This window comes from Uranotaenia lowii, chromosome 3 (genome assembly GCF_029784155.1).
Source record: "Uranotaenia lowii strain MFRU-FL chromosome 3, ASM2978415v1, whole genome shotgun sequence".
NCBI classification, from domain to species: Eukaryota; Metazoa; Arthropoda; class Insecta; order Diptera; family Culicidae; genus Uranotaenia; species Uranotaenia lowii.
Window position 1 is genome coordinate 19,822,994 of NC_073693.1, and position 20,937 is coordinate 19,843,930.

Here is a 20,937-nt window from a genome sequence, read left to right on the forward strand (position 1 = left end):
ATGAATAGAAGAAAACAGAGAATGATGGGATTGACTCACCGAGTTAGTGTATGTGGACCAAACCTGCTGTCGTCGAATGCTGCGGTATTGCTCAACCGTCCGTCGGGAGCTGATGATGTCTTCGATCTCGCCAGAATCGTTGTTGGTATTTGCTGCTATTGGTGCTGTGCTCCTGTTAGCATTGGGTTTAAGGAAGCACGAAGCGGCCGATCCGACACGGGAGCGCCCGCCGGATGTCCGTTCCAACCGGGAAGTTGTCTTAGTGGGAAACGTGATTGGGTCAGGGAAACGGCATGGTTCGTGAACTGGTTTCCGTTCAGGTGGCAGGCAGACTCGCTGTAACACTCGAGGTGATCTGGTCGGATTAGGGCGCACATTGTTGTGAATGCTGTTGGCAAAATCGGTTGCCTGTTTGGCACAAAAAAAATAGCACTCGCACTTGCACGGGCACGGTTATTTAAGCACGCTCTACCTGATATCTAGTTTTAAATTTGCACGCACGATTTAGGCCCTAATTTCTAGGTGTAGCTTTAACAGCGAGCTACAAAAAAAGGAAAGCAAATTAATCTTAAAATAGAAGCGTACTTCCATTCGCGTTCACTAACCAGATCGAAGTGATTGCAGTATGTACCCTCAGATCAGGGAAAACAATCTCGGGCGTTGACCTAAGGCGGAAGTACGTTAATCTCGAATAATCTTTACAAATTCGTCGGGATTTTGACGATCTCAGTTCGTCGCTCGTTTTTCAGTCGTGATTCGGACCTTTCTATTTCTTTCCCTCCTACTCGCAAAGCTTTATGGATTCCGCCTTGAAAGAAAAAGCTCTGGAATTCAACCTTCGATGCAAGGTTCGATAATGGCATCGGACCGATCCGTACCTTTTGCATACAAAAGGCAGAACCGATGCATTTTGCACGGTTCGACAAAATTAAAATTTCAAAAAGTGCGACCGCTACAAATTCGATCAGACCGAACTAAACCACAGCAGCCTTTCTTCAAGTCCATGTAAAGGGTATCCACAATAAAATTGCAACACACAAAATTGATTCGCATAATGCGAGTTTTCATTCGATTGCCATCAAATTTTCAGAGATTGAAAAATAACTATTAAACCTGCATCTTGGCCTTAACCCCGGCCATAAAATTCTGCATTTTTGCATGTAAACTCATACTTTCTTCAGTTCCTCGACTGTCTTCACTACCTTAGATGGTTTAAGAAGGTGCTGCTTCATAATCCCCCAGTACTTCTCGATGGGGCGGAGCTCCGGAGTGTTGGGAGGGTTGAACATTTTCGGCACGAAATTTACCTTATTGTCCGCATACCACTTCAGCACGTTCTTGGAGTAGTGGCATGAGGCCAAATCCGGCCAAGAGATTGTTGGGACGTCGTGGGCCTTCAGGAGAGGAAGCAGCCGCTTCTGGAGGCACTCTTTCATGTAAATATTTATCGTGTCCTGAGTCACGAAAACTGCACTCCGCTTCCCGCAAATGCAGATGCCTTGCCAAACCAGGAATTTATTCGCAAATTTGGACATCTTCTGAGTACGGACATGCTCCGGAACGCTGAACTTATCCTTGGCCGTGGAAAATAGGTTGCCGGGGATCTGTTTGAAGTCGGCCTTCACATATGTTTCATCGTCCATGATGCAGCATCCAACTTTCATCAGCATGTTGAGGTCTTGAGGTACAACTTACTGGCATGGGTTTTGGCGGACTTGTTCTGCTTCTCGTCGCGATTAGGGACCTTTTGTACCTTGAACGTTCGAAGTCCAGCCTTAGTTTTGCCTTCTGGACAAAACTTCGGCTTAGGTGCAGCTTCTTAGCCACATCCCGAACTGAGGCGTTCGGGTTTCGGTTGAAGGCCCGACTACGTGGTTGTGATTTTTGGTGTTGTACGCAATACTTTTTCCTTCACTTCTGGGCTTCCGATCGGTGGTCAATCGTTCCTTGAACCGCTTTTGTACGTCTCAGTGATCGAGTGATTAGCGTGGTAAGACGGTAATCGCTGGTCCACTGATGGCATGGGTTCGATTCCCATCTCGGTACTGACTATTAAATGTTAATTTTAAGTTGTTCACGTCATTTATTTAGTCTGTAAAGCTTAGATCGGCTAAGACGGTGTATGTCTTTTTTCTAATCACTCGCGACACCGTTGAATCCGAGATTCCCATGAACGATGCGAGAGATCCTTGTTCTCGTTATGAATGCGCAAGATTTTATCACGCATTAGTCCACTTTTCCGTTATTGGAGGACGCTTCTTTTTCCACTAAAATGTCCATGGTAATTAACAAATTCTGTTTTCTTCGAACTCAACATTTCTTCGAAGAGAAAAACCATTTTGGGGTTCACTCAAGTCACTCACCTGGAAATGAACCATAGTGTCACGACTGTCACCTGCTGTCACCTCACCCATATCGACTCCGGGAATAAGGTCACGGGACTCCGAAGTGAATCGACGATCGTCACCTCACGGGCGGCGCGGAATAAGGTCAATAATTTCCTATGTGAAAAAAATGCAAGGCATCGAATGGACTTAACCATTTTTAGATCAGATTATTCTGAAAGCCTCCCTACGTTTTCCATTAATAGCTGGATAGAAGAGAATGAGCAATTTTATTTTGGGATGTATACGGATGAGCAATATATATTTCGAAAGATCTTGACGAGGCAAGAAAAAGTTTCTACGGGGTCAAGAAAATCTACTGTGGAATAGAAAAAAAAGTAATGGATTGAAGAAGTTGTATTATTTCGAAGAAAACAGTGATGCTTCATTTATCGGCCTAATCGGTGAAAACTGATGTCTTTTTAGAAAGAACAGAAATTTTATAGACAAACAGAAAGTTAGAAGAAATGAAAGATGGTGAAAATAAGCCACATACCAAATTTTTGTCCAGCACGGGCCAACTACTATGAAGTGATAGATACAGAAAGAGTTGCATCTACCACCACACATTAGTAGGCCAAGCGGAAACTTGCAGTGCGAACAAACAAAAAGATGTTTTGTGATCGCTCAGATATCGGAATTTGTTTATTACTATGGACATTTTAGTGGAAAAAGAAGCGTTCTCCAATAACGGGAAAGTTGACTAATGCGTGATAAAATCTTGCGCATTCATAACGAGAACAAGGATCTCTCGCTCAGATAAGCTCTCTTTAACTCAGAAACGGATCTATCGATGTTTAGCCTTCTCAGATTGTTATCACCGCCTCCATTACAACCGGGGTTTGGTTGCAAGATGTTACTACCACCGATGCTATGATGCCGTGTTTTTGATATTTTTTCTAAGGCAAAGTTTTATTTTCATGAAGAGAATAATCACCGTTATTTATGTTTGTTAGTTAATTTATCGGCCTTAACGGAGAAAAGTGATGTCCTTTTTGGCACAAAAAAACAACACGGCGAATGAACTGTAATCACTGTTCAAGTTATGTAACAGTTCACTTGCCAGACCCTGTAAGAGTGATATCTACGTTTTAATACTTATTTGAAAATTCTTTAAATTTAGAGAAAAAAAATTTCAAAACTAGATACTCGAAGTAACTCAGCAAGATCAAATATGTGCAGATCGCGTCATTAGGCTTTTAAGAACATATTTTGACATTTCGAAACGATCAGTATAAGTTTTAAAAAAAGATTTGAAGAAAACAAAAAAAAAAGGATCAAGTCACGTCACTTTCATAGGACATTTGCTATTGGAGATGTTAAATTATTTTATATTTTTCGGGAACGATTCTACTTTGAAATTTCATCGTTGAAAATGCAAATGGCCATCTGTTCCCTTCCCTGTGACATAACCTCTTACCAAACGATACGATCAATAATAATAAGACAGCGACACAACGCGGTGGTGTACAATGATACCTTCTAGCCCCTTAATTATTATGTTATTATGTCCCGCGGATGCGATCTACGGGACAGATTGCGAGTAGTTACTGTTTGGAGAACGCATTTTATTGCGACACCCCTGTCTCGCAAAGAACCAGTGGAAACATACAATGGATAGCACGAAAGGCGGAAGAAAGTGAGAGCCATGCTTAAAACAACATTGAACAACCAAGCACAGCGTGCAGCAAAGGTTTCTTTGATTGAAACGTGGTCCCCAGAAGAGATATTCAGAGTCGGCGAAGCCGAGAGACCGATCGGAAAGGGAACTTTAGAGAAAACTGAACAAGAGAGTACCTAGTCGTTGAATCGCTCGCGTTGGGCGATTTTCCTTCAACACGCAGTCAGCCAATTTGACGGGAGGCGCAAGGCGCATATTTGGAGCAACCTTTTCCTGCTGCAGGCAGGTAAATTGGTAGCAAAACATAACGGTCGCAAGCATCGCACAGGTGGCAACGTGGTTGCTCGCGTAAAAAAATTTCCCGTCTAATGTGTGTGTTGGGGAGAGACCTTCTCAAACTCACTCTCAAGTAATTTTTTGTTGCTCTCCAAACGTATGACGTTGTCAAAGTTTTTGTTAGCTGCCATTCGTGGAGCACACTGGTGGTCTGGCACATCGGACGACGCGGAACAGTTTTCATTCGGAGTTCAAGTCCAAGATACGCGAGGCACACGGTGATAGGTATCTCGCTCGACTGTCCCCCCAAACAGCAAACTAGAGATAGTGAAGTTTTAGGCTGCGCCTCAAGTCTACGCGCGCAGTGACCAACTTTTCGCGGTTCGTTTGGTTTTCGGGCTTGACGCGCGAGGCGGAAGGCAGGAATTCATTGAACTTTTTCCCGTAAGTGAGCTGAGTAGCGCGCGCGATCGACAAACCTGGTTCGTTCGACACGGAATCAGTTTCACGGGAAGCTCTTGTCGAGAGTCTTGCCTGTTGAGGTAGCCTGCTGCTGGATTCATTTGACGGGCTTTCATGGATTTGGATTAAGTGTGCTCTGTGAATCTACTACACGGTTCCAGGTTTCAAAACGTAGATACCAACAACGTATCTCTGAAGAAGAAAAGCCCGCAGACAGCTGCTGGTGGGGTGCTTTTTTTTTTGTTGAGTTGTGTGCTGTGTTGTGACTTCGGGGCTCCGAAAGTTCCCGTTGGAAATTGTAATTGATTTTTAGATGGTGGGATTTGGAGCTGTCGGTACTGTTAAACAACCCGCGCCTCACCGGATCGGTTTGAGTGTTACTGAATGGATTTTGTGTGCTACTCTTGGCGGACACTTTCGAGGGGCGGGGGGTCATTCACAAACTACGGACATTTTTAAATAGAGGAACTTGAATTAAAAATCCATTCAGGAAAAGCAAGTTTTGAATTTCTTGTTGTTAAATTTCGAACCGAAGTTCTGAATCTATATCTGAGTTTTGAGTTCTGAATTCAGAGCTTTGGGTTTTGAATTTTTAATTCTGAGCTTAGAATTCTGAATGTGAATTCCAAATACAGAGTTTTGACCTCTTATTTCTAAATTCTGAGTTTTTAAATCTTAGATCTTAGACCTTCGAATTTGAAGCTCCTAGTTCTGAATTTTACGAACTTTGAACTTAGTCAGAAATCAGAATAAACTCAGAGCTTAGTATTTAGGTTCTGAGTTTAGCCTGATTTCTGACTAAGTTCAAAGTTCCAAATTTTGAATTTTCTTTTCCGAATTCGGAGTTCTGAATCCTGATTTCTTCTTCTTTACCTATTTTATCGGCCTAATCGGTGAAAAGTGATGTCCTTTTACAGTAAAGAATATTTCAAGATTATGAAATTTCATAGACGGATAGAAAGTTAGAAGAAATGAAGATGGTGAAAATAAGCGATAAGAATTTTATTTAGAATCGCTATCAAAAATAAGAATGTTCTTTACTGGAAAGGACATTTCTTTCCACCGATTAGGTCGATAAACTAATTAACAAACATAACTGTTTTAAAGTCTCTATAATTCAACAACAAACAAACAAAACAAACATAACTAACGACGAGTAAATTCTTCATAAAATTCTGTGTCCCGAATTCGGAGTTCTGAGTTCTGAATTTTGTGCTCGGAGCTCTGAATTCTAAGTTTTGAATGCCAGGTTTGGAATTCTTAGTTCTGAATTTGGAGCTCCGAATTCTGATTGCTGAATTCTGAGCTCTGCACCCTGAGTTTCTTATATCTGATTCTGATATCTAAGTTGGAAGTTCTTATGATGCTTCTAAATAAACTCTCCCCGCTCATTTTCACCTTCTTTAATTTCTTCTTCTTGGATAGAAACATCTATAAAAAGTTTTATAATCTTAAGATGTCCCTTTTTGCGAAAAACGTCAATAAAATTCAACAACAAATATATATTAGTAATTTATTTGGCAATCAAAGAAGATCTATAGACACAATTGAATATTTCTGAACTAAACATTGATTTTACAAAAAACACTTTTCCATCCACTCAATTACATGTAAATTTACAAGAATTATACAAATTTGTGTAACATTTTAACATTTTCTTGAGACCATTTTTCATGTTTTGGATCATCAAAAAAGGTCAAACAAATCTGTGTTTTGGATCAAAATATTTATTTTTGATATTTCTGTAACTATGTCGACTATGTATGATAGCTAATTTTCCATTTTATTTTAAGAAAATCGATATCACTAATGTACTAAAATGTACTAAAATTTTATAAATTAAATTAGATCAACTTGCTGCTCGAGGGCCGCATGCGTCTTTTTGGATGAGAAGTTGTGGCTTTTAACGTCAATTGCAAATATTGTATATGTATTTCAGTCAAATTTTTAACTACTTAAAACTGTGCTAAACCAACAAATAAGCCTTACCAAGTGGAAAGCCTAATAAGAATTGTCTTTTTTTGTCAGAAACATTTAGGTATGAATATCAAATCGAAATAAACATCACTAACTTTGGCGAGAAGCAATTTATTTTTGTATTTAATTAAAATAACAAGTATGACTATCAAATTTAAGTTTGAAAACAAACATTAAGACAAAAGAAAAAAAAAGTTCAATCAGAAATCAGAAATGTAAAATAGTTTTTCAAATGGAATTTTACGGAACTTTTCTGGGACTCTCTTCAGAGTCAGATTCGTTTGAGACTCTTTTGAGACCCTATCAAAATTATTTTAAGATTGATTCTATACTCTTCGTAAACTATTCTCAGAACAACCTTAAAAGCTTTATTCAAAGTCATTAGACGTTTTTTCAGGACTCCTAAGACTTTTTTGAAACTTTTTTTAAACTCATTGAGGGCTTTTTTAGAACTCGTGAGATTGGTCTGAGACTGTTTTAAATTGATCTAAAACTTTTTTAGGAATTGTTTAGACACTCTGAGGGAATTTCGAGGCTTTTTGGAGCCCTTTTTGAGAGTCTTTTGAGTTTCTTTTGACTTTTTTTTTACACTTTTGAGCTTGTTATAAGCTATTTCTGACTCTTTTGAGATTCTAAAGGACAATTTAGAGACTCTCTTAAATTTTTTAAAGATGGTTTCGAGATTTTTCTGACTGTTGTGTGGCTGTTTCAAAACTCTTCTGAGGCTCTTTTACAGATCTTGAGACACTTTAAGGTATATTAGAGACATTGTTCTGAGACTATTTTAGGTATTTTTGGGACATTTTAAGGAATTTTCGAGACTCCTTTTAGATTTTTGGAATTAAAAATTAAAAACCAAAAGTTGAGAATTTATGTTCATAGGCGAAAAAGGTAAACAATTTTTTTTTGGGTTTTTAAACAGTTTTCTATAGTGTTGTACACGGAGCTAATGCACATGACGTCTACTACTGTTGGTTGTCCAGCAACGAATGTTTCTTCCTGACTCATGCTACATAAGATTGCATGGCATACTTGTCTACACATTTTCATGCATGTACATAAGAAAGGGCAATATGGTATAAAATGCCATATGAACATAAGTTACGATACTACATTTACTTTCCTTTTTTTTCATTCAACTTATTTTATATTTATTCTACATGGTTACACATCCACTCCTTGATGGGTTGTCCACGGAAATCACAACCATGTTTGAATCATAGAGCGTAGTGTTCTGGAACGAAAGGGTCATGAACCACCCTGATGAGGAAAAACACTCAGTTGCAACATGGTGATGCTGCGCGCATTAACGGCTGTCATGCTCGCCAAATTCTCGATTTTTCGTCGACAACGAAGAGGGTTTTCCGAAGGCTCCAGCACAAGGCTCGGTCTCTTTAATGCACAGAGCATCAACACACCTTTGTCCTCTTATTTCGAACATCTCAGGGCCTTATCAATTGGTATAGGCTTGTTCCTCTTTTCCAATAAAACTTCTTTTTCTTGTGATAAGACTATAAGCATTTTCTCTTCTGATGGTTTACTGTTTGGCACCATTTGGTTTCTCATCGTAATACATCCGTTTTTTTTCACCTTTCCCTTTTTTCATTTCTATCAGCTAACATTTCATGTTTGCTTAAATTTCTTAAATTCTCGAGAATATCGGCACTTATAGCAGCTCTGTTTCCCAACTTGTTCAAGTTGCCTGACTTACAGAAAGTCTCCTCTGAACTGAACATTTTTCCCATTTAATTCCTTCATTCTACTGCTTCATTAGGGAATCGTATCGTTCAAACCTTTTACGAACAAACTTTGTATTACCATTCACAGGTATGAAAATTGACAGCAAAACCAAGAAAAACCGACTCCGATCACTCAACCGTTTCCCATGAGTATTCCTTCCGTGTATCACAACAACTTCAATTTAGAGATAATAACAACAACAACTCCAATGAGAAATATGACTTAAATTTTCAATCTAACATTGCCAAACATCCTCTTTTCTTAGCCATCCATCCTTAAATATTCAAGTGGATGTTCTTATGAGCGCATCTTATCGGTAAAACCCAAACGCACTTTTTATTTCCGGATAAGATAACATTTAAATTCCTAGTTTTTCTCAGAATCTTCCATTCCACTATCTTACTTTTTCACGGACATTCTTAACATGATATAAACGTGTGTGCCAATTCAATGTTTTTACGTTGCCTGTTTAAATATATACTAATCCAATGCAAAAATATTTCTCACAAACAAACCGGGTACGAACAAAAACAGTAACTAAATTACATCACAAGTTCATCTTCTAACATTCTAGACCTCGACCGAACCACTTCATCCGCATAACCCTATTGATAAAAACATCACACGTCAAGGCGGCAGCACACATTCCGACCAACAAAAATTGTCAACCACCATAGTCAAAAGATCGAGTTATCTTTGGCTGCCCTTCCAGCAACTTGCATCCTGTGGGCCTTCAACCGGTACTTAGTCGATTCGCCACCTTGCTACACCCAGATCCCCAGGAAAACACAACACCTTAAATCTCACATTCCATCTCTAGTGCACGACGGCCTGCTGCCATATAAATACTTCTCATCTTTGTGGCCGTTGTCGTCATAAACGCTTCATAACCACTGTACCTGGAATCGACTGAATCTCTTGGAACTAGACACACCAGGCTCAGCCATATCCGAACAATTCACCTGCATACTAACTAAATCATCTCCATCCAAACATTCATTGCAATTCCATACTTTTAGGATGCAGCGCTCTCTGGTACAAACGCTCACCACATTAAGAAGCAGTCTCAAAGACCTAAGCAGGCGTATAGCCGCACATCTACGTGTGTGCACCTTCCATTCCTCACCTATTCCTCCCACACCAGCACTCCTCAGCTTAGCACCGAAAACATTCAACTATCAGCGCCACTCCCACAGTATTCCGAAGAAAAAACCGTCACTAAAAACACATTACAAAACACAATTTCCGGTCTATCTACCACCAGTTCCACCTGCCATCCTAGGCTAGTCATCCGCTTTGTCATCTTCTTCAACATTCAGTCACTACAATTCCTCCAAGTCAATTTTATGCTACCTCCATCTTTACCAACTAGATTGTACTTTACTTCAACGCTTAGCATTGAAGCTTACAATCTCCACCATTTTGCAAAATACATCCACATGAACCACATTCGAGCAATTGGTTCCTAAAAATTTCATTTTTCAAGCTCGTCAGCTTTACATTCAAGATTAAAACTATCAGCATTTAAGCTACCAGCATTTAAGCTCTCAGCATTTAAGCTCTCAGCATTTAAGCTCACAGCATTTAAGCTCTCAGCATTTAAGCTATCAGTATTTAAGGTCCTCAACAACCTTTTCCGCATTTAAGCAACAATCTATTCAATCCGCATTTAAGCGATATTTCTTTCATCTTATTTCAATTAACTTACCAAACGCCATTTTGGAACCTCGTCGCCAATATAGTGTTGTACACGGAGCTAATGCACATGACGTCTACTACTGTTGGTTGTCCAGCAACGAATGTTTCTTCCTGACTCATGCTACATAAGATTGCATGGCATACTTGTCTACACATTTTCATGCATGTACATAAGAAAGGGCAATATGGTATAAAATGCCATATGAACATAAGTTACGATACTACATTTTCCAAATTTTATGAAGAAAGAAAAAAAAAATGTGGGTTCAAGCAAAGATTATTAAGTCAAGCTAGGGTAGCTGAAAACTTTTCAACATTTTCCAATTTGAAAAAAATCTGTTTTTCTAATCATCTATGGAAAAAATTAACATGGATACTTTCCACAATTTTGTTTGTTTATTGACGAACCTCTAAAGACTGGAGTTTCAAAAATCCTCTGAAGAGTTTGTATCATGTTGAAATAACGCCGGAACAAACAAAAATCGAATACTTTATTTTTTTTCCAACTATAGGTTTTGAAAATTTCCAATTTAGAATTTTGACTCGACATTTTTGCTCAAGCAATGCATCAATAAAAAAAATAAAAATCTTTTTTTTAAATATTATTATATTATTCATTTTTAAGTTTTTTTTATAGAAACTGGTTTTTCGTGTTTACTAGAAACTTTTAAGAATACATCCTAAAATCTTTCAAATGATGATTAGGATTTGTTTAAAGAAAGCTTTAGGACCAAAATAGGAAACTTACTTTCATCGGTGGTTGAAATCTTAAATTTGCATCAGAATCTGTTGAACTTAGCTTAAGATTGCCAAAAGTTCTCCTGCACGTATCCGAGCCGGGCATTCCGGGCTATTTTTTTGAAACCCTGGCAAAACTTGGACATTCTATTTCCAAATTTTCAAACCAAAATCCAGTCTATATTCGGGAAAATTTGACAAAAATCCAACAACTATTCTACAAAAAAAAATTTGAATTATTTTTAACTTTTTTGACTGAATTTACCCAGATTTAGAATTGTATTTTAGTCTCCCCAAAAATCATTTTTGTTTATTTTAATAAATCTAGCTTGCAAAATTTCATTTTTGGTCGACCAAATTTAAAATTCTAATGATGCAATTGATTTTTTCTAATTTTCTAATAAAATATGAATGAATCTGGACAAAATCAGGTTTTTGTTTCAACAAAATTTGGGCGGCCGAACCAATTTTTTTTAAATAAAATATCCGGACAAGTTCGGGTAAAACACGGTAATCTGGCTAGCTTAATTTTACTTATTTGTTTTGAAATTACAATAAGTTTTGTAAGAAAGCCTTAAATTTTGAAAATATATTCTAAATATAAATTAAATTTTCAAAGTTAAAAGTAAAAGATTAATATTTTGCAGTACAAATCAGATTTATGCAGTTAAAGATTTTGGTTTGAAATTTGGTTCTTGAATATACTGCAACATTGATAATGTTGAACAATACGCCAAAACATAAGGCATTCTCTGCACTTTCTTTAAGAGAAGGTTCATCATGTTCCTTTAACATCAATTATTTTCATTAAAAATAAATTCCTGTGGATGGTTTTTTTTTTGCAAATGGAATAATTCTTCTAATTTTTTGTCATTTTCAGCTGAATTTTGCAATCGAACTAACAATCAGAATTACCATCCTGTGGTCTCATGTTATTTAAATTCTCACCGAAATAGTCATCTTGATAAATTTGTGGAACTCATTTAGCTTAATCTGTGTATTGAATCTGAAATAAAAAATTGAATTTTCAATCTGATTCAAAATTTTAATACGGTTTCTGAAATGTAGGGGAGAGTGGGGTAACGTGGGCCATGGGGAAACGTGGGCCACTTCAAATATCTCAGCTGTGTGTTGAGATAAAAATCCCAATCCAACTGTCATCGTCGTTGCTTTGCGTAAGCATGTTTTTCTATATGTTGTTGACTTATGTACGTATCATATGCTTCTTTTATGAAACTAGCCTAGAAAAATGTACTTACATAATTAAACTAGCACCCGCAAAATTGCATCCGTGCGAGACCTCAAGTACATAACAAAAATATGCTCATACGCTTATGATCTTTGTTTTGTCATGTTCTTTCACGTGGAAAAGGAATTTTTGATGAAACATAAATAGGTCACACAAACGCAACCAATTTCCAAATCATTGCTTGTGGGGAATCGTGGGCCACATTTTGTGGGGTATCTTGGGCCACCTATATTTTGGTGTTTTTATACACATTCAGAACCTGAAATACGTTATTACTATTTGTAAAATTTCCTTATCCCAAATGGAGAATTATGAAAAATGTTTTGTCTATCTTTTCTAATGCGATAGAGACGAACATAAATCCTATATATGGAATTATGCAGAAACGTTCGCGAGCCAGGTTTTAGGATTTATTCGATCATACACAACTCTTTTTTTAGTTTCCTTATCTGAAATCGCTTTAAAATAACTAAATGTATTATGAAATTTCAGTTTTGGGTAAACTCATAAACTTTGCACGCTATCTAGTCAATTTAGATTTGGTGGCCCACGTTTCCCCACAGTTTTTCAAAATCCAAAATAAATAACTATTTTTAAAACAGTCAAAACTCGGGAAATTAATATATTTCAAAAATATCAAAAAATGCCTAATGATACCTCAAAAATGTAGAAAACCTTTCCATTTATTTTTTTCATTTTATCTTTTCTAATAAAGAAGTTATGAAACAAAGAAAAAAAGTGGCCCATGATACCCCACTCTTCCCTACATAAAAACGGTTTCTGAATTTAGAAATATGAGCCAAGGATTGAAATCAGTTTCGGAGACCTCAATCATCAATTCATTATAATAATTAGGATGTTTTGGGTTTCAATCATGAATCAAATTTTAAAGGAAATGTGAAACCAAATTTAAACGACGAAACGCAGCTTTTCATTTCAATTTTCAATGATGATTCGAACCGAAAATCAAGAATCCTAAACTATATACATAATCCGGAAAAAAACACAAATACAATTTCGATTTTGATTATAAGGGCCAGAATAAAATTGAGTATTGAGAAATTAATTATTATCCATAAGTGAGAAAATTTTAAAAATTTGTAGCTGAATTTTAAATCTGGTTTTCTGACCTGAATGACTTAAAAAGTTAAAGGGTCATTAATAAATATTTTTATTATTTTTATTATTATTTAAACCTGGGATTGGTTTTTTAAATTTTGACATTAGTTTTGAGTCAAGATGGTTACTATCGAATAACCTTAATCCATCATCAAAATTTGATTTAACATTTAACATTTTGAGTGTAAAGTAGAATACCTCGCTTGCATTTGCTGAACCCTCATGGGGGGGAAGGGGGGTTAACCCCCAACCCCCCCCCCCCTCCCCTTTCCTATGGCCATGCTAAGAGTATCTCATTATTCGGGTTAAGTTCTTTTATATTCAAAGTTATTCATTTCTTTAGAAAATCAGTCCTAAAAGCTTTCAACTTTTTTCAAGCTTTGAAACATAAATGAGGGATCTAGTAGACTTCATTCGAAAGAAAAATGAAAATGTATCAAATATATATTAATGAATAATCGTAACAGATTAGCCTTGGGTTTCAAATCGATTTTTTTCCAACTCTTTTGAACTCGATACATTCACATCTTAGTTTAATTCTATGTTTTTCAAGTACCTTCAATATGAATTATGTTAAACAACAAACCAATATAATGTATTTCCAGCTAAACTTTCCTGAACCTGAAGATTGAGAACCAGTTTTTTTAACAACGAAAAATTATCGTAAATATTTTTAAATTTAATTGAAATAAAGATTTTTTTTTATCTGTATTTACCTTTATTTTTTTAGCAATTTTGAATTTAAATTCCGAAACTGAATTCTGCATTTCAAACTTGATTAAAAATTCTAAACTCCTGATCGATTTTTGAATCTAAGTTCCAAACAAAAATTCGCAATAATTATGAACCAAAAAGGGCATTTTATAACAGAATATTTAACCAGAAATCTCTAATTTGAATTATGAATCTTTGTTTCTATATGAATTCTATCTTCAATTTTTTACTCGTAATTAAACTAGAGAATCCGAATAAAAATTCTGAATGATGAAGCTCTGATAATTCAATTCTGGATCACCGTTGTTTTTTTTTTTTATTTTCAATGCTGCATAAGAATTAAGAGTAAGAATTTCAAATCCAAACCTTAAAAATAGTTTGTAGTTTTAATTATATTCATTCAATTTTCCGGTTTATTGAGTTTCGAACATGGAAGAAGAATCAAAATTTAAGTTTCAAATGCAAAACTCAGATTCGATTAAGGATATCCCAATGATGAACCGAACTGATAACCAAGAATAATAAACTAGGTACAAATTCCAGAAGGCAACAAATTCTGGTTTTTAAAAACAAATTGGAACCTGAAAATCGGAAATAATTCAAACCTAAGCTTACGAGATATTTTTCCGCACTTATCCAGGCACTGCAAATCCGGGCCATTTTATCTTAAAACCTTGCGAAATTCATGCGTTCGATTTCAAAGTTTACAACCCAAAATCTAGGCAATATCCAGACAAATTTGGGAATTCTTCAATTAAAATAAAGAAGAAAAAACTTTAAAAATTGTTTCATTATCAGCCAGTTTATTTGAATATAATTTTCTCAGAAAATTGTTTGGACGCAAAATACATTATTATGATCAAGCAATTTGATTTTTTCTTCGATTGGCAAATAAAGTGAAAACATTCGGACGCAATCCGGGCAATTTAGTAACCTTAGCCAATATAATCTAATTATTCGAGTTCTCATTTATCGAATGAAATTCGATATTCGGGACTAAGGACTGCACCCAAAATTCATTTTGGATTTTTGTTTTGAAAACTGTAGTAGAATAGAGGACCTGGGAAAAGATTTCGAGTGTTTGGCCTTAGTTCTGTGTCGAGATTGTAACTCTTGATTCACGTTAGTCGTTCATCAAAATTTTATAAAAAAATTAAAATTTTGAGTTAAGAGAAAAACATTTTGCTAGACGTTTTTGAATTCTTATGGATTCGGTCGTAAAAATATGAAAATTAAATTCTAAAAATCTGAAAAAAACATCGAATACAGTTTGGAATATCAAGAATCGTTCGTCATCATTGAGTCAAAATCAACAATTTTTGCACTCTTACCCCTTCGGGTCTCATATAGTTATCTGTTTAAGTCGCTTCGTAGTTTGTGAATGCCCCTCTCCAACCAATCACTCAAGAAGAATCGTTTGTTGTGACCCCTTTTTAAGGCGCCCCTTCGGAAGCTGCGCACGTGTAAAATGAAGAAAAAAAAAGACTTTCATTTCCGAACAACTCCAAATCCGAGTGGGCCTTGCTTGCTTGTTACCTAGACAAAATTTGGTGTTGAAAATTTCTGTTGATCGTTTGATTGTTTTTGATGATTCAAAATTTATAGTTTTCATTCATTCGAAAAAAAAATCCTTGGTGCCCATCGTAGGAAATTCCTTATCAAATTGGTCCTCAAGTGTGCAGCAAATTATCGCCCTGATCTTGTGCAACAACACTTAACAGCACTCGTTTCGTTCGTTTTCTTTTTTAGGTTTGTATATTTGCCGGTGGCTCTGTGTTATCAGCAGCCAAGTTTTGTCGTGTGTTGGTGGAAGATAAAAGTACACGCTTGCCAATTATCAAGTCGCGGGTGAACTAAAGGCAGAAACGAAACGAAACGGAAAAAAATCACCGTTGTTCTTGAAAGGCTTGAAGGTTTGAGCAGAAGCGAAAAAAATCCAACTCTGTAGTGTGAGCTCGGTGAGCAGTTAATGATGAGGTGTTCGGAATCGTCGTTATCTGGTTGAAAGAAAAATTTTCGGTACACCGGTAGTGTTGTTGGTTGCATTGAGTTGTTTTTACCGTTTTAAGTCAAGAGGAGAAACGGAAAGCTGAAATTCCTCCAAAGGAACGGGGAGAGAAATTTCCATACTTCGCGAGAGCAGTGTGTTTTTGAGTTCTGTGCATGAATCATCGAACTTAATCTGGCACCGAAAAGCTCCAAACGCAGCGTGTCAGAATAGAGCTGAAAGTTTTGTTAACCTTCGATTGCCCAAAAATAACTGACAAACTTCCCCACAACAACAACAACAAAAAACCCACCCACTCACCTATACATACACACCAACCCCCCAACAACACAATACCACAAGCAACATGCCTCTGTTCAACAAGAAGAGCGCTAAAATCTCCAACCCCTCCCCTCCTCTCACCAAAGACCCCCACCATCCGTTCGAGAACAACAACGGAAGCGGCTATCCCGGATCCGGAAACAATCTGAAGAATCCTCCGATCGCAGGTGCAGGAACAACGCCCATGATGCCCACGGCACCGCACATCGACGACCTGAATGGAAGCCATGAGAGCAACGTGACCCGGCCCCAGCTGGTCTTCAACTGTCAGCTGGCGCACGGAAGTCCGACCGGATTCATCACCGGATTCGCCAGCGTCAAGGAGCTGTACCAGAAGATTGCCGAGTGCTACGACTTTTCGCTGGACGAAGTAAGTATTCACCTACTTTTTGCCACTATTAGATTGAATTTGTTGTTCGTCAATGGCAACTTTCTTTATCTTTCCACGAAGTTTGAAAAAGCTTAATTCAATTGTTCGAAATGATTAGCGATACCCTTAAGGTGCAATAAAAATACTCGAGTAGGCTCAATTTAGCCGCCTAAATGATAACACAACTCTTGGAAACACAACGACGAGTAAATACACGTTAAGGAAACATGCATCGCCCAAGTTCAAAATTCACATTCAGTGTCATTTAACTGAAGACTGAAATACGAATATAAAAAAAATGACCGGCTCAAATTTGAAATCCTTCTTTTGTCACTCAGAGTTGAAGCATTACAAGAAGAGGGCGGATAAGTTCCAAGTGGGGTTTTGTCCAAATGCCCGAATGCGGAAAAATAAAACTGTTTGTTAAGGTATTTTGAAATATATTGTATGTCGCTCTGCTACTCAGTTTTAAAATCTCTATTCCAAATTTTTGATTTTAACTAATCTTATTGTTCTTTGATGTATTTTATGGTACTTTGGAGAGGCACTTCAATGTAAAATACTCTTTTATTCCAAAACATGAAACGGAATGATGACTTTAAAGAAGGATTGAAAACCGTAAAAATCCTGAAATCCTGAAAATTCTTTTTATTTTGATACAATATTACGTCTCATGAGCTCACTCACTCAACTCAATGGTCCCGCGTCGATTCTCCGGCGTATAGGGCCGTGATAAAAGACTTCCACAGTTGATGATCCGAAGCCAGCGTCTTTACTTGGTCCGAGTCAAGATTCTAGTCGGCAGTTCGGATTTCGGCGGCTAGGCTTCCTAGGCTAGGCTGCCTCTTTTTCGATGTCCCTCTGGATTCCATTCAAGCGCCTCTCTGCAAATCTCGTTCTCATCTCTTCGCAGCGTGTACCCAAATCTGAGTCAAGCGTGTTTGGTAAATCTAAAAAAAATAAACGGGATGTAAAAAGACAAAATCCTGCTTAAAAATTTCCATCAACCTGCGACAGAGCTAAAAATCAGTTCAATTTTGTGAAAAAATCGAATTGTTTGTTTTGCTGATGTAATCAATCAAATGATATTTTGACAGAAATTTTTACAGATAATTTTAAGAAATCGCTCTTGAGGGTTCTTGATGCGATTTAAATGGTTATTTGGAAAGTCCTTAGCAGGCGCATGGTTCTTTTTATGATAAAAGTGCGGACAAGTTCCATGGAAAGCACATAGAAGTTCCTTTATCAACTTTTTCACCTTTCAAAAGGGGCTGAAAGTTTTTATGTAAATTTTACGTAATATGGGCACCTAGAAGTCTCAAAACATCTTCGTTTTAAAATAAGGACTTATTTTCACAACTGTGTATTGATTGAGACACAGTATTTAATTTTATAATATATTATTCAATCCTCCTGGGCTTTAAACCAAAACCAAATAAAAAAAACCTCAAAAATAAGCTACAAAATATGACTTGATCGATGTTGAGTCGATCTTTGGAAGATCGATCTTTTCGCCTCGGATTTTCGATTTTTGGATCGATTATTTAGCTTTGAAAAAAACGATAAGGTCGGTTTTAGGATTGTTCGATCTTCAGGAAAACATCGATTCCCAAGATCGATTCAGGTAAAAAATCGGAGCTGGAGGATCGATCTCTGATAGATCGACTATTTTCATTTTAAACTAGGAAGAGCTTCTTTTAGTAATATTTCAATCTAGGGTACTCAATGTATCGAAATCTGCAGACAAAACTTTCACAAAAATCAATCTTATTATGAAGTACCAATATTGACTTTATATATACTACACTATTATACTATACTATTATACGCCAGAATTTTCTCTGCGCGTATAAATACGATCCTGGCGAATCAAGTGATTTAAAAATGTTCAATCCAAAACCAGCGCAAATTTGGGCAAAACCCAGGAATTGTAAAATTTAAGTAAAAAAGAAAAACACTTGACACATTTTTATTTATCAAAACTTATCAGCAGATTTTAAATCGTACTTAAGGCTTCTGAAAAATAGTTTATTTGTTCAAAAAACTTCGTTTCTGTGCTAAAAAGTTAAAAAAATCATAAAAGTTAAATTTAATTTTTTTTATTGGTTTTAAAATTAAGTGAATATATTTAAACCTTGGCAACCTGTCCATAATGGATCTTTTCCAAATTTTGTATTAAGTATTCGGGCAAATCCGAATAAATCCGGACAATCTGCTGGCAAGCTTAGACTAGATACCCAACAGATGGCACCGTTTGACATGAAATCTGTAATCTAATTTTTTTTTTCAGATATCTCGGCTCAGCGAGAAAAAAAATGCAAAAGATCGAAAATAGACCGATCTAATCGATTCTCTCCATGCTAAAGAATCGATTCTTAAAATCGAAAATCTTGGTTGAAAAAATCGATCTTCCAAAGATCGATCCAAAGATCGACCAATCCTAGTCCTAGGTTAATTTTTCAATCGATCTTTTCCATGTTTTTATTGCCTTTCTCACAGAAAGGTATAGCTATCGGTCAATTTGGGAGATCATTAATTACAGGTATTAGATATTTTTTTTTAGATTCGAGCTTAAGTACCGATTTAATGCCAAACAGTGCCATCTGTTTGGTATCTAGTCGAAAAAATCTAGAATTACGAAAAAATCACACATTCAATTGCTTATAACTCATCACAGTCAACTCGTATCGCGTCACAATTGTCTACAAACTAAAATTTCTAAAATTCTGAGCTTTCTAGCATACTGGAAACATATTTTAGAATACATAGAGTGAAAGTATGTCGATTTTTCATACATTTTGCCGGAAATCTATAACAAATTTCAAGTCCTTGGCGCCAGCTCGTGCTTCTGCCAAATGACCTGAAACTTTCAGAAAGTCATTTTTCCACCTAAATGCTAGATTGATGTAGGGTGCCGCGTTGAAAAAAATGTTGTGAAAATCGTCCTATACAAAATTGGGCCAGTCTAGATTGTCCCATTCTTGCTTGGAAGGGCAGTTATAGTCACGGAAAATATTCTAAAGATTAAAAGAAATTGACCCATGGTATCTTTATTACAATATTTCAATGTATGTAGGTATGATATATCTAAGAAGTATGCAGAAAAAAAGCAAAAATCAAGTTAATTTATTTTTATCGGAAATGATTATAATTTTAATGACATGTTCGGCGGAATAAAAACTAGAGAGAATTTTATATTTTTATAGAAATTTGAAAAAAAGGTGGATAGACAGGCTTTAGTGCGCCAATAAGAGAAAACTTGATAGGTGTTGAAATTTTAGGCTAGAGGGCATGTTCATGAAAAGCTCCCATGAATTGTCCAGCCTTTGCTCTACACTAGCTAACTATACATGAGGAGCTTTTCATCAACATGCCCTCCAGCCTAAAATTTTAACACCTATCAAGCTTTCTCCTATTGGCGCACTAATGCCTGTCTATCCACCTTTCTTTCAAATTTCTATAAAAAAAACTCTATCTAGTTTTTATTCCGCCGAACATGCTATTAAAATTACGACGATTATAATCATATGATAAACTTTTATTGGAAAAAGTAGTTTTTGAAAATCCGCTGATCTTTTATCAGAATTGAAAATTTAAAAAAAAAAATTAGCCTCAACCAATTATAAAAATCTTGATGCAACTGTTGACCAATGTTTTGAAGTAATTTTCATTCATTTTTTGGTGTAAGGGAGTGTGGTGAACCGTTTCAAAAATAATCATATTGAAATAAATCAACATCGACTTCTCACGTATCCAGGTTGAAATAAGAAGTGATATTGACCAGTTTGCGATAACAATGATGATGTTAAATGCCGTTATGAAAAAAGTATATCGACAGAAACTCATTCCAAACCATTTTACTGAACTCATTTGATAATGTCATTTCTTTACTAGGATAAAGCAGCAAAAAATGCTTTAATACGTCCCATTAACAAAGGTTCCAAATCAAAGAAGAATCTTTGAATTTCTCGTCGTAGAATCTATTTTAAAAATAACAGAATTTCAGAACGTTCACAGAATTAACAGATTTTTAAGGTTTTAGATTCTAGATTGGGGTTTTTGTTAGCAAAAATCGTTACTCAAGCATCTCGAAATTCGTCAAATTTGATTTTTTTCGAATGGAAATGAACACACGTTTCTGAGATTTGTTGATAACGATTTTGCTTTACACGAGTAATATTTTGCTGTCAATATAAATAACTGTGATCAACTTTTACTGTCGAGATCGAATCAGCAAGTAACATCGATTCAGACATAAAT

At 36.3% G+C, this 20,937-nt stretch overlaps 1 protein-coding gene across 6 annotated transcripts in view; it reads left to right on the plus strand.

Annotated features, from left to right (window-relative positions):
- Positions 1 to 4,471: 4,471 nt before the first annotated feature.
- The window catches only part of LOC129756111 (PDZ domain-containing protein GIPC3), an 85,350-nt gene continuing 68,884 nt past the window's right edge, over positions 4,472 to 20,937 (plus strand). Inside the window, exons 1-2 of one of the 6 annotated variants that reach the window (XM_055752873.1) lie at positions 4,472 to 4,566; positions 15,728 to 16,677. In XM_055752873.1, coding sequence (XP_055608848.1) covers positions 16,333 to 16,677 — 345 coding nt within the window. In that variant the 5' untranslated portion in view covers positions 4,472 to 4,566; positions 15,728 to 16,332. The other 5 variants (XM_055752867.1, XM_055752868.1, XM_055752870.1 and 2 more) reach the window with 5 other exon arrangements.